The sequence below is a fragment of the Megachile rotundata genome, chromosome 16 (genome assembly GCF_050947335.1).
Source record: "Megachile rotundata isolate GNS110a chromosome 16, iyMegRotu1, whole genome shotgun sequence".
Taxonomy (NCBI): Eukaryota; Metazoa; Arthropoda; class Insecta; order Hymenoptera; family Megachilidae; genus Megachile; species Megachile rotundata.
This window is the reverse complement of record NC_134998.1, coordinates 12,300,971-12,315,730: the sequence shown is the minus strand read 5'-3', so window position 1 is coordinate 12,315,730 and position 14,760 is coordinate 12,300,971. Positions and strand designations below refer to the sequence as shown.

Here is a 14,760-nt window from a genome sequence, read left to right as displayed (position 1 = left end):
AGTGGATGCTACTAGGTGCTGTACACTGTTGGACATTAGATGAGTCTGCTAGATACTGCAGTTTGCTGTTGCACATTTAAATGAGTGATGCAACCTATACATTATTAGATACTGCTGACTGCTGTTAGACTTAAGTGGACACAATAGAAGATTGCAGAGTAGCGTCAGGTACTAGTGAATGCTACTAGGTGCTGTACATAGTTGGTCACTAGATGAGTCTGTTGGATACTGCTGGATGCTGTTGCACATTTAAATGAGTAATGCAACCTGTACATTATTAGACACTGCTGACTGCTGTTAGGCCTAAGTGGACACAATAGAAGACTGTTGAGTAGTGTCAGGTACTAGTGGATGCTACTAGGTGCTGTACATAGTTGGTCACTAGATGAGTCTGTTGGATACCGCAGTTTGCTGTTGCACATTTAAATGAGTGATGCAACCTGTGCATTATTAGACACTGCTGACTGCTGTTAGGCCTAAGTGGACACTATAGAAGACTGCAGAGTAACGTTAGATACTAGTGGATGCTACTAGGTGCTGCACACTGTTGCACATTAGATGAGTCTGCTGGATACTGCAGTTTGCTGTTGCACATTTAAATGAGTGATGCAACCTGTACATTATTAGACACTGCTGACTGCTGTTAGACTTAAGTGGACACAATAGAAGATTGCAGAGTAGCGTCAGGTACTAGTGAATGCTACTAGGTGCTGTACATAGTTGGTCACTAGATGAGTCTGCTAGATATTGCAGCTTGCTGTTGCACATTTAAACAAATGCTAGATCCTGTACACCATTAGACACTTGTGATTACAACGAAGTCTAATTGCTTCCTAATAAATGCTACTAGGTACAGTGTACTGTTGGTAACTGATTACCATGAAGTTGAACTGGACCTAGCAACCGAGAAGTATGGTACCACTAACCCAGTTGAGTTTCAATGTCCCCCACCATAACCGAGCAGCACTTTAAGAGGAACATTAATTCAAAAAGAAGATAAATCGTTCGAAACGGTGTCGCGTTGCATTCGGGATTTATTACGATTCCAGGCACGTTCGGAGCGCAGCCGAGTGTCAGCTAGAAGCTAATATTATTCTAATATGGTGGATATTCTGATATACGAAGTCTTTAGAGGATCAACGAAGCGTCAGCGACCCATAGAGCTCGACGAGCCCTTCTTGCCTTAGGACACATCTCCCGTTATGGTTATCGTCTTCGATGCTGTTTCTGCCCCGGGGCTAGGAAAATTGCGACTCAACCCCTGGGTTAGTTGGAAATTGAACGTTTGTTCTCGTTGAATGCCATTGCCTACTGATACACAATGGGTGCCTATTGTTAGCTTCTAACTCCCTCGCGAAGAAATTTGGAATTCGAGTTCACGGATGAGGAATTCGCAGTCGTATAAATCTTCGGAGGAGTAACGAAATTAAAACGTGAAATTGTCAGCCTTGAAAATCACTCGGTCCTCCGGGAAATTTAATCTGACGGAAGAAATCCTCGAATTGCTTTCGGGAAAATTCGATTCATCTTCGATTCCAGACGTCTCGAACGGGGAATTAATTATTCCCGAGATCGTTTCGCCCGCATTAACTCGAGGCAAACTTTCCAAATCTGGGACGAACACCGTCAAAGAAGGCGCATTTTCAAAACAAGCCTGTCTATGGAAGCTGTCCAGCGAGTTCGCGCGATTTCGGGGTCAGACTTGATTGAAAAAGCCCGCAGTTTTTTGGGCGAGACGTCCATTAATTACTGATAAGGGTGGGCAAACACGGAAAATGCGCTTTTGTTTGAACTGCAGCATTTGTGACTCGAACGCAAATTTATCGCTGTTTGCGGACATCCATCGGTGAAATACGGCCGCGATTTTTAATCGCCGAAAAACAAATCTTGACAAAGATTTAACGAACATCGCACTCTGACAGAGACGATGTTATTTCATTAACAGAGACAAAAGTTTCGAGGAACAGTCCTTCGAGTCTCTGGCACGCAGATGAGGCAATCAGGAAGTTTTCTTCGGAATCCAATTACGATCGATGCTTCTGGCGTTGACCTCTTCGTGGAATAATAAGACGGGAATTAATTAAAATCCTTCGATTCAACTTTTCTCCGCCTGGCGATAGATTTGAAAAGCATCTCGAAAAGAACGGGTAAGCTGATGAGAAAGTTCCACAAAGAGGATCTAATCGTATTACGTAAATCATTAAATGAAACGATATAAGGTCCGGACCGAGTGATATCCTGGGTTTATTTTCGGGACACCGTTGGAAGGAACTCGCGTTTATAGTATTCCATCATGGAGGTCGTCTTATCATCTGGGCCATTTATTGATTCAACTCGGAGTATTCTTAAATCCCGGCCTGATTCGTCGAGAATAACCAGGAGAGTCTCTGCATAATACGACGTCTCGAACTCGAGGAAAGGACCCGTTGGAAAACGACACAATAGAATCGACCAGCTTGACAGAAGAGCTGCTTAGGTTAAATATAGTCCGAGGTCGTGGAATTATTATTGCCTCCTTAATTGACACCAGATAGATAGACACTTAATCGTCGATAATCGCTGAAGGTGTGGACGCCTTAATAACGGTCGCATTAAAATTCCTCACACCTTCTTCACAAGTGTACTGCGCGAAGGGAACACCACGCGTGGTGACTCAGCAGGATGGAAATAACACGCGTGGCAATTCTACGTGATGGGAGTACCACGCGTGGTAGTTCTACGCGAAGGGAAGACCACGCGTGGTAATTCGACGCGAAGGGAATACCACGCGTGGTAATTCTACGCGAAGGGAACACCACGCGTGGTAATTCGACGCGAAGGAAGCACTACGCGTGGTAATTCGACGCGAAGGGAACACCACGCGTGGTAATTCTACGCGAAGGGAATACCACGCGTGGTAGTTCTACGCGAGGGGAACACCACGCGTGGTAGTTCTACGCGAGGGGAACACCACGCGTGGTAATTCTACGCGAAGGGAACACCACGCGTGGTAGTTCTACGCGAAGGGAACACCACGCGTGGTAGTTCTACGCGAAGGGAACACCACGCGTGGTAATTCGATACGATGGAAATACCACGCGTGGTAATTCGATACGATGGAAATACCACGCGTGGTAATTCGGTACGATGGGAATACCACGCGTGGTAATTCGATACGATGGAAATACCACGCGTGGTAATTCGATACGATGGAAATACCACGCGTGGTAATTCGGTACGATGGGAATACCACGCGTGGTAATTCGATGCGATGGATATACCACGCGTGGTAATTCGATACGATGGAAATACCACGCGTGGTAATTGGATGCGATGGATATACCACGCGTCGTAATTCGATACGATGGAACTACCACGCGTGGTAATTCGATACGATGAGAATACCATGCGTGGTAATTGGATGCGATGAATATACCACGCGTGGTAATTCGATACGATGGGAATACCACGCGTGCTGTTCCCTTCGCGCAATGCAAAACAGCTCGTGCAATTTACACCATTTACAAACTCAGGCGATATACACAGTGGCGTTGAGAGACGTTCAAAGAGCTCCCCAAATAAAAAAAGTGAAATGATGTTCGGGCTCCTATGAATCCCGAGCCCGTGAAATTTTACCCCATAATTCTCTTTGACCTCTCTCATCGCTGCTGGCCACTAGACCATACCGTACGAATGGACGTTGAAGAGCTCCAGCGTGTTCAGGTAGCATCGCGCTGTCAGTACGAAGGTAGGTGATGAATTAAGTATACTACGAATTGTTGCGAAGTCGTTGAAACCACCTGCCAGATCAACCGGTCGAGCGCGAACCGTGCAAGACAGCTGGTTTTCAATCGACCGCATTCCATCGTTCGGCAAATAAATTCCCCCGACGTGTCCCGTGAACGATCGTGTCGCGAACTTTTAAGCTCCCCCTGAAAAAGTTGGATTACTCGCTGCTCCCCACAAAGGCGAAAGTTGTCGCTACCGTGGAACTTCATACGGAAGAAACTTAAAAGTTGAAAGTGCAATTTTTCCCGGGAAACACCAACGAAGAAACATAGTTATTTATCCGTTCCTTAATGCATGGACTGTCATGAGGCTCATCGGTACGTGCCATCATAAGTTAAATAACGTTCGGCCTGTTCTAACCAAACTCCTAATGCTGCTAAGAGCGAGTCCGTGAAAGAAGAGAAAACGGTTGAGTTGCCTCCCTTTCTATGAAAGAAGGAATGAACAGAGGAAGCTGCAAATGCGCGATTGTCATTATGACAGCCGTGTTCAGTTAACGTCGTTAATTTTAACGATGCTTAAAATTACAAAGGCAGCGGGAGCATGAACGAGTGAAGAACGTCCAGAGGGAAGCCTCAGGGGCGGGTGTAACGATACGACGATCGATAATGGACAGGAGCTCGATAAATGACTGCAACTTCATTACGGAGCTTAAATAAGCGTGTATCGAGCGACGTCTCAATTTTTTCACCTCATCCCTTGTTACTCTTTTCCCATTTAACTTCTGCCGAGCCTTCTAAGGCTTTCCTGGAACTGGACTATATTCAAGGGGGTACTAAGGAGCCATGGGTGTTGAGAAAAATAAAAGAACTTAAATCCTGGAACTGGACTGTGTATAAGGAGGTGCCATAGGTGTCTCTGTTGAGAAAAATAAAGGAACTTAAACCATGTGTGACTGAAGACGTTGCAAGGTAAGTACTCTATGTATAGACTTAGGATTAGGCTAATTATTTCGGTTCCAAAAGAGCAAAAAAAAGTACAAAGTGTAGAACAAGAAAGAACAATCGTAGGTGGGTTGATTTATCGTTGCAAAACTTCCGCTGCTAAAGTTGTCAGAGGAGCAAGGTGAAGCGTTGAAAGGACGCGTTCCTTTAGAAATTAACCCCGTTTTCGTCAAGGATAGACGTCTGAATGCAGCGTTTAATCGCGGACTGACCGAGATACTTAGCATCCGCGCAAAGTAACATCTTTTCAAGTTTCCTTTTCGTTCCCAACGATTCTTGGGAAGCGGTCTCAATAGAAGCCGCCCCGTGCTTTCGGGTACCGCGATTCAACCCTTTCAATCGCGTTTTCACGCAGAATGAATGGTTCTCTCGTTCTCTTCCATCGTTGTGAAAAATCATGAAACGCGATCCTACGTCGATAACGAAGTTCCCTAGACACGCGAGAGAACAACTCGTGAATAGATCCTCCGGGAAACTGAACGGCGAAGAATCAGGGATGAAAAGGATGCTTTCAGTCTTTCCTGAAGCGTCAACTTTCCGTGCGAGGATTTCGTTTCCATTAAACCCGGGCTAATCGCCTTGGCCGATTCAATGCTTAATGAATCGCTGCGGAAAACTGCTTCATCCCGATTCTGGCTAGCAATTATTTTTCGGCTGTAGAAAAAGGAGCTCGAACGAGGACGTTCATTATCAGATGAATTGGAACGCTTCGGCTTTGTGCCGCGTCCGTGTGTCGAGAGGCCATCAGGAGACAATAAACAATTTCGACCGACTGTTTATTTTAACGAGCACGGAGTAATTGTTTTAATTGATGCACGGAATAATAAGTTCGATTTTCTGTTGGGCTGCAAACGGAGCCCCGAAAGCGGGAAATTATCGAGCGACTTGTGAAGTAAAGCAGATTGCTACGTAAAACGACTGAAGGCTACAAAGCCCCCGAGATTGAATTTTACTGCAGTAGCTGAAGATCTCGCAGGATACGTTGAACACGAATAGTCAAGAATTTCTGTCGCAAGAAACATCCAAAGTAGGAAAATCACCGTACAGTGATGGAGGAAATGTGTTTTGACTCGAGAGGAACCTTGGATCTAGATGTACATATGCTCCTCGGAGCCAGCATTTTCTTTCGTTTCTTTTTGCTACGACTTTGTCTCAACGTTAACCCGTTTCTGACCTACTTATCGGCTTTCAACTTATTTCACTGCAGCACGGGACTTGCGACTTCTTCTGCCGTGGACGTTTCCTGGTCCTCTCTCATTTTTTCCCTCCTTGTGTTTCTCCTCGTCCACGAGCTGTACAAGTTTTTCTCGCTGTTATTTTTTGCGGGAGCCTCTTCGCATCGCTGAAACGAAAAACGGGTCGATCCGCGAAAACGTCTTCCGGTGAAATTTCTAGCGAAATGGTGATTGCCTCGGATCTGGAGTAAGCGATTGATCGAGGGAATAAAACCGAACGAAGATGCCCGTTAGGTAAAGGACAACTTTCGGTAACGAGTGCTCTTTCGAGAACGAAGCAGATTGAAGTCTCGAAAGTGGTGCTTAACTTAAAGTTGCCTCGAGGAATAGATTCTCTGGTGACGCAATTGGCGTCGAGTAAAGTCATTTCTTCCTGCATCATAAATCTTCGGAAGCAAGATTACACGTTCGAAATTGCGGAGAATGTCTTTGCGAATTCGAGAATTTCCTTAAAATGCAAAGGCGGGGCTACAAATAAAATAGTAGCGAGGCAACGAAATATCTACCGCGGGTTCTTTAACCCGTGTCGTACATTGTGACCGGTTGTTCCGTACGAAACAACACCGTGGGACATACGTCGACGAAATCGCGGGCAAACACACGAGACACTAAAACGCCGGTTTCAAAGCATACGTCAACGCGAGAGAGCAAAGCAGCATCCGCTTTGCATATGCCAGGCGTTTCAAAGAGGCGCACACAGGGAAGGCGTCGAAAAGGAAGAAACCGGAGACGTATTAACGGTCGGAAAAGGGAAAGCCCCTAGCGTAGCGGGTGAATCGTCACAGAGGAACAGAACGAAAACACAGGAGGGTTTCTTTAACCGCCAGGCGAAACCGTTATTAAGATTACTGGCGGCGCGCATGAGTAATGACATCCTCCTTTGCTTCCAACCAGCGCTACCCTGATAAATTACCTCCTCCGCTAATTACTTGGGTCTCGGCATTTCGCTAACGCGCATTTCACGTCCTAGTTATTCGAGGATGGCGCGAAACTGGCAGAGATCGAGCGTTCACCGCGCTACGAAAGCTAAACACGACCGAGTTAAGTGTTTATACGTTTGAGTATTCTGTTTTGGCACAAGCTGTCAACCTTCCTGACTGAGCGTCAGAAAGGTGACAGGCGACAGAACTGGATACTTGTTATGCATTCTAGGATATTACCGGTCCTTTCGTACGCGCAAGCTCAGCGTCGAGATCGACACTCGTACCTGTGAAAGTAAGAGTTTGCGGACCACTGTGGACATTGAGTTAGCAAAAGGCTTCACAATAAATCTCGCAGATGTATAGAGGATAATGGATTTATTGTGAGGTCTTCTGTAAAGGTTCCGAAACCTGCAATTCGTAAGGAGTGACGCGATAACAGTGATTTAGCAGTGTCATAGTGAATGTACGAATGTAGGGATAAGGGGATCTCCGCTATAAGTAATGTCATGGAGAGGTGACAGTGATGTGGCGGTATAGTGAATGAAGCACCCAACTAATACAGAGGGGTTCCCGGAAACAAATGTAGTGATGGGTCTAAACCGTAGAAATATGGAAGGAGAGTGCCATGGTGAACGGGTGACCTGCAAATAGGATAATGGGACCTATCCCAACTAATACAGAGGGGTATCTTCTCGGAAACAAATGTAGTGATGGGTCTAAACCCTACAAATATAGAAGTAGAGTGCCATGGTGAACGGGTGGCCTACAAATAGGATAAGGGGCCTATCCCAACTAATACAGAGGGGTATCTTCTCGGAAACAAATGTAGTGATGGGTCTAAACCCTACAAATATGGAAGGAGAGTGCCATGGTGAACGGGTGACCTACAAATAGGATAAGGGGCCTATCCCAACTAATACAGAGGGGTATCTTCTCGGAAACAAATGTAGTGATGGGTCTAAACCCTACAAATATGGAAGTAGAGTGCCATGGTGAACGAGGTGGCCTACAAATGGGATAATAGGACCTATCACTGTAAACAGTGTCACCAAGGCTGACACTGATGTGACATGGTACCTCATAAGCATTGTAAACACAGGGACGGCAACGCGTCAACACCATTAGATAATCGAAGGTACTCGACATTAGATTCTTTTTTCAGAATAATTGAAGACTAATACATCCTCATGAACGTTTGAGCGAGTCGATTTTTGACGTCGCACAAGTGGTTTTTCCCCTGACGGTGCACAGTTCTGTTTGTTTAACGAAGCGCAAGCTAATTTTGTAGCCGCGTTTACAATGGCGGTGTTCAACAGAGCGAAGGTAAAGCGTGAGAAGTGCAGCAAACGGGAGATTAAATTGGAGGGAGATGGAAAAAGCGAGAGGGAGAAAATTGAAAAATTCTTCGGTACATCCGAAAAATTTATTTCGTTTTGATTCCCTGTCACCATTTTCCCGTTTAATCTCGGCCTGCCAGGGCTAATATATTTCCTCGGCATCGGCGCCTGTAACGTTCCACTCGGGCGTTACATAAATTGTGGAACTCTAATGTCCTCTCGAGCTAAAGAGGCGATGAAAGTTGAAGAGCCCTCACGAGTGGCCTGTATATACCTCGCTTTTATAACCTCAACACGGGAACATATATCGAGAAATTTCGTGATAAACTTGAAGGAAGACCTCGCAGAAAAGGCTAGACTATATGGAACCGGGAAAATTACGGTCTTCCCGCGCCAACATAATAATATCGTAATTACATCCTGAATAGTTCAGGAGACCCGATGAAATTTCTACCCTTTTCGACTCTCTACTTTTTGACTTAACCCGAAATACTTTCTCGACCGCGGCAATAAGGACGGCAAAGACAGAAATGGAAAAGACCTCTTCTAATATCTCCGACTTTTATTCGACTGAAAGAAGTGCTTTTTAAAAGCTCGTCTTTGACAGTATCGACTCTTTAATGGCGATGCTTTTTGCACCGACGTCGCCAGACTCCACGAAACCCGCAGGAAAAGTTCACGTTATTTTCGATCCTATCGAGAAGCTCGATAAATCGGTACATCGTCTACTACTAGGAAAAATTAAAGAATGTTGTAATACAAAATCGCTAAGAACGTTATCGGATTTTTGTAGTCCATTGTTCGCTTCGAAGACAAATAAACGACGCGGTCGTAGATCGATGGTTAACGACAGGAAGAAAAATGAATAAATTTTCTGCCGACACGTCGGCTAGGCTTTCGGTTCAAATAGCCGTTATTGGTCAATCATTCGTTGACGTTTCAGACAATTTTTCCCGTCGGCAGAGCGCGGTATAAGCGACTTTTATTACGAGTTTCCCACATCGTTTCAGATTTTTCATAATTGTTCATCGCGCCGCGAATGCGGTTAATTAAGTCTAAAAATACTACGGAGCTGTTTGCGCACCCGGAGGATGATACCTTTAATAAGCGAGGTAATCACGGCTCCGATGTGTTTGTTTTTAATTTTGTGGCGAGAGAAATATCCGCGCGAAAATATACTCGAATATTTAGTAACTTTTTCGCAATTACACCGAAATAGTAATTATCCGACGCGAGAAGGGCTTTCTCGACTTAATTTCTATCTCGCATCCGGCCATTGCAGGCCCGTGCACATCGATGCGCAGAGGCAACCATCGGTAAATTGAAAAAAGCTCGATCATTGGTTGAACCGGTCGAATAGTTCCCCACGGTGATTAAACGAAGCGTTCAGCCGGCTCGCGTTCGCTTTTCGAAGAAGAATCAATGATCTCTCGGCGCGAGACTGAATAATAGATTCGCACGGAGGTCGGTTTCCAGCCGGTGCTGATAAGGGGTCAGCAACGGGCCTGGGAAAAGAATCACGAGCCGCGTTATCGTTCTCGTTTGCCACCCCCACGTGACTTCTCGTGTTGTCTCGTGGAAATGTCAAGCTACGACGCCGGCTATAACATAATAATGCCCGACTATCGATTGGACACGTTACACGTGACGCGTACCCGTCGATGTCTACGAGTCGCACGTGACACGATAAAACCACTACCTACTTGAGTGAAGAAGTAGTAGTAGACCTTCATGCCACGATCCGCGAACAGTTGAGCAAAGTGTATCGATGGGCAGATGAAGAAATAGTCGCCCACAACGTCCGCGACCATCTTCTGGTACATGTAGCCATTGTTCGCCTGCTCCCAGTCGGTGTACTGTAACAGAAAACGTTTGCGGTCAGTGGAGATCGATATTCGAGAACTGTTCTTGGGTATTATAGCGGATAATGCCTCTTCCTTTGCATCGCCTTTCTATCTCGAAGACTAGGTATTTAGATCGGCGATATAACGAGTTGCGATCTATATCTAGATTGCTCATATCCACCCCTTCATCCATTAACTAGTTCCCGTATGAATTTCAGAGGTATAAATGCCACACGTAACGAAGTTTATAACAAAAAATGAGAGATAGACAAAATTTCTCCGTACCTGTTGCGGAGTACGCGTTAGAGCGGCAAAAAGTGTAAGCGGAAGCGACAAGCTAATGGACCCGGTGATTATGTGGAGTCGCAGAAGCGATAGGAAAGTTTGTCGCACTGGGCGATAGTTAACTTTCGATTAATTAGCACCGGTGTTAATTAACAGCGGGGTTGATCGATGAATCCCTTGATTTTCCGGAGGAGCCAGCGTAAACGGTGTGGAAGTTTCTGAAGCGTTATCGAAACTGCATTGGGAAGCTATCGCGTCATTTAATGCCGGATTTATCATGCCGCGGTCGGACTTGGAAATTGACGGGGACTCGTATCGATCCGCGTTTTCGTGAATAATGGAATACCATTAATTGACGGACGCTGGTTTAAGGGGACAACCGGTGGAAGAAGAAACGCCGTGGAGAACAAGGGGTCGAAGTAGCGGAAAACTTTTCCGGAATAAAACTTGAAGAGTTCCTTAATGAATCGACGGTGAAACAGAAGTTCACCGTAGTTACTTCTGTAGCTAAGAATTTCTTTCGCCGCTATATTCCACGGAACGGAGTACGGTTCCGTGTAAACTTCCGCGGAAAAAAATTGCATACCGGATACCCCGTATATACCTATCAAAAATAGCCGGCTCGAATAAAATGAACGTGATTTAAGGACCCCGCTGACGTGTTCTAAATTACGTCCTCGGCGAACGGATTTCACGTGTTCTCCAATTAGCGGAAAATTTCGAGGAACACGAAGCAACTTTGATCGCTGAAAGATTACTTTGTGCCCCGCATAGTCTGGCAAGTTTAATGAAACGAAATTCGCGAGCCGAGAAACGCGTTTCCTTGGTCCTTGCGAAACGAGGACTAAAGAGCCTAGTCTCCTATGTAATTAGTTGTTTGCACACCGAGTTTCTGACTAATTTAACCATTTCCGCGGAGCGAGAAAAACCGCGATGTAGTGGATGCTGACATAGTTGAGCCACGAAACTACTACCGCGAGCTACTTCTAAGTACTTCGCTACACGGTAGCAAAATAGCTACGTTCGACTTCTCGCTATCGCCGCAAAAGAACAACGTTGCGGCGGTATAACGAGAGTCTACGGTTAGGTATTACTGCAGTTGGTCCTAGGCGTAATACCGTCTTTCTATCATTCCGCTATCTTCCCCTATCATTTTCCGAGAGATTACTGCAGCTCGCCCCGTCGTTAACGAAACCCACGAGTAGACCCAGCCGAACCTGACCGAAGCCGACGTCTCCGGTTTCCGCGCGCAGCCAGCATCGCGCTCGCGCGTTCCCGCACAGACAGCTCGGAATTAACGGTTTTGCCCGGGCACCGCGCAATATGATATCGTTGTGCGATCCGAGGAACCCCGGCTCCTCGGCTTTAATCAAACTTTTGCTTGATTATGCTCACGGCGAGACGTCTAATCCGCGAAGCGTGACACGTTCTTGCCAGCTGTTCGTTTTTATCGCGGAACCCTCAAGCGCGCAGCTTGTTAACCTTTTCAAAATCTCGAGAGCACTGTCATGGAGGGTGAAATCGAATATTCTTCAGTGGAGAGCAACGAATGGCACGAACGAGTCGTAAACGTCGATGAAGATCCCATCAGCGTGGGTCGAGTGGCCGGAAGTAGTAGGTGTCATTTCAGCGAAAGGCTGGCGAAAGGTCATGACGAATCGAAACGACGCCTACTGTCAATCCGGTCGATCAATTCGCGAGGACCATCGTGGCTACCGGTTCTATAATTACGCGGAGCCGTTGTGCAACCGGTGTGCACGAGTTCGGCCCCGAAACCTTTCGGCCACTTTACGGCACCCGGGAGAAACGGACGAGACAGATGCTTAAATTTGCAACGGTGTTCACAATGTGTTGCCATAAAAGGTTCTCAGACCCTTTAAGCAACGGAATTTATGGAGGTAGCCAGAAAATTCAAGGGCGTGAAATATCACGCGTGTTCACGGGGTAAGCGAGGGTGGCAAACGCGTTCATATTTAATGCCGGTGGAGGGTGAAAGTACCCACACGCGCGTCGGACTACGTCTTCTTTAAAACCGAGAGAATCCAATTTCCTTCGCCGTTCGAGAACTATTTTCTTAATACGCGATCATTCGGGTAATGCCGACGCTTGGCCCAACTCCGAAACTCTCGTTGTTTGGCATGTCTCTTCTCAAAGTTACGGCCACTAATTTTACGAGGATATTAAGGAAAGTTTATTCGATGCGGCCGCGTGACCCGGTTTCTTGTCACCGATCACCGTGCACGGATAATCTGATTCTCGATCAGGCCTATAATTACACGTGACAGGCAATTTTCATGCGTTCAGCCGATTTTAAGTGCCGTAAGCCGTGCTTTAAACTCGGCTCGCTTATCGACCAAATATCTCGGCCCGCCTCTGATCCTCGTTTCACCATTTTGCAATTTGTCCTGTCAACTACCATGATCTATCAAATCATTTTTCATACTTATCAAATGTACCAGCTGGGCGTAGTTTATGCGCGAACCCAACGTGACGCAGTTGTGCGTTAAGCACTAACCTGGTGCTAGGTTAAGCCGAGCTAGGTATCAATTAGTAGGGACTAGGGCTTGGATTAAACCTGCATTACGCTTCGTCGGTGTTGGACGCCATTGATTTTCGCTCTCTGCGAACTTTCGGGAGCGAGTCTTTGGCAACATGGATTTTGTGGGGGATTAGGTTGGGGTCAAGGAGTTCCAGAATGATGCGTGTTTAAATCCGCTTGTTATATTGCCACGCGTTGAAATTACTGCGCTTCGTAACTCCACGTGTCGTAACTTCACGCGTTGTAACTTCACGCGTTGGAATTACCGTGCTTCGTAACTCCACGCGTCGTAACTTCACGCACTGTAATTCCACGCGCCGTATTGTTACATGCTGGAATTACCACGCGTTATATTGCCACGCGTTGAAATTACTGCGCGTCGTAACTCCACGTGTCGTAACTCCACGCGTTGTAACTCCACACGCTGGAATTACCACGCGTTATATTGCCACGCGTTGGAATTACTGCGCGTCGTAACTCCACGTGTCGTAACTCCACGCGTTGTAACTCCACACGCTGGAATTACCACGCGTTGTAACTCCACACGCTGGAATTACCACGCGTTATATTGCCACGCGTTGGAATTACTGCGCGTCGTAACTCCACGTGTCGTAACTCCACGCGTTGTAACTCCACACGCTGGAATTACCACGCGTTATAACTCCACACGCTGGAATTACCACGCGTTATATTGCCACGCGTTGGAATTACTGCGCGTCGTAACTCCACGCGTCGTAACTTCACGCACTGTAACTCCACGCGCCGTATTGTTACATGCTGGAATTACCACGCGTTATATTGCCACGCGTTGGAATTACTGCGCGTCGTAACTCCACGTGTCGTAATTTCACGCATTGTAACTCCACGCACCATATTGTTACATGCTGGAATTACCACGCGTTGTGGTAATTCCAACGCGTGGCAATACATGCCACGTGCTCGAACTACAACGCGTTGGAATTACTATCTCCGCGTTTATCCTGGCACAGCTGAGTTACCACGCGTTGTATCGCCACGCGCTATAATTACCATGCATTGGAATTACTATGCGCCGTATCTTCCCGCGCCGGAATTACCGTGCGCTGTAGTAATTACGCGTCATGTCGCTACACGCTGAAATTACTGAGCGCCATATCGCCACGCGCGGAAATTACTATGCGCCATATCGCTACGCACGGAACCTACTCGTCGAATCAGCACGAATTAGAGAAGCACTAAATCTGTACGAATTATATCGCCAAGTGTTATCCACGCGTTCCAATGCTAATCGCTGCCTACTCGTGCTATATTGCCATGAAGCGTATCGACGGATTCACTCACGTATTGTACCTCTACTTGTAATTTCTCTATCGCGGTGTGCTATGTATGAAGGAGCGACACAATTTGGGAAATATTCCTTTGCTCGAGAACAGCCATCGCAAGTGGCGCATGCATCTGGCAGAGTATCAGAAGGAAATCTAATCAAAGGTTGATCTGCATAAATTCATTGTAGCATAGACGAGAAAGATATTCGTAGCTCGGCAATTCGCGTTCGATTCCGTGTCACTTCCGGCGGCGCGCGATCGGTGCGCATGCGCGCGCCTGCCTCTGCGTCACCAGCGGAGAAAGAGGCGCCGGGAACAGGAGGATTCTTGCGCGAATATCAACGAAAGATCGGAATTGGCTATTAAAAGTTCGCGATAACTTTCCGAAGCGGATAGCCCGGAGAGCCTCGTGTATTGGGAATCGGTTTCTTCGAATATATCGAGTGTTCCAAACGTACCAACGTTTATACTTTTATTTTCTTCTCGATGCAACCCTCGAATCGTTAAAATCAAGTGCATCCACTTCATCCATTCATTTCAAATTTGCTTTCAGAACTTTCTGTAGGAGGTTTTTCACCGTT

General features: G+C 46.4%; 1 protein-coding gene across 4 annotated transcripts in view; it reads right to left on the bottom strand.

Annotated features, from left to right (window-relative positions):
• The window catches only part of AChE-2 (acetylcholinesterase 2), a 113,285-nt gene that overhangs the window by 42,459 nt on the left and 56,066 nt on the right, over positions 1–14,760 (bottom strand). For all 4 annotated transcript variants that reach the window (XR_013040891.1, XR_013040890.1, XM_076541092.1 and 1 more), the window contains exon 3: positions 9,911–10,063. Coding sequence is in view for 2 of the 4 variants with exons in the window: in XM_076541092.1 (XP_076397207.1) it covers positions 9,911–10,063 (153 nt within the window). In the remaining 2 variants the exon portion in view is untranslated. The remainder of the gene's footprint in view (positions 1–9,910; positions 10,064–14,760) is intronic.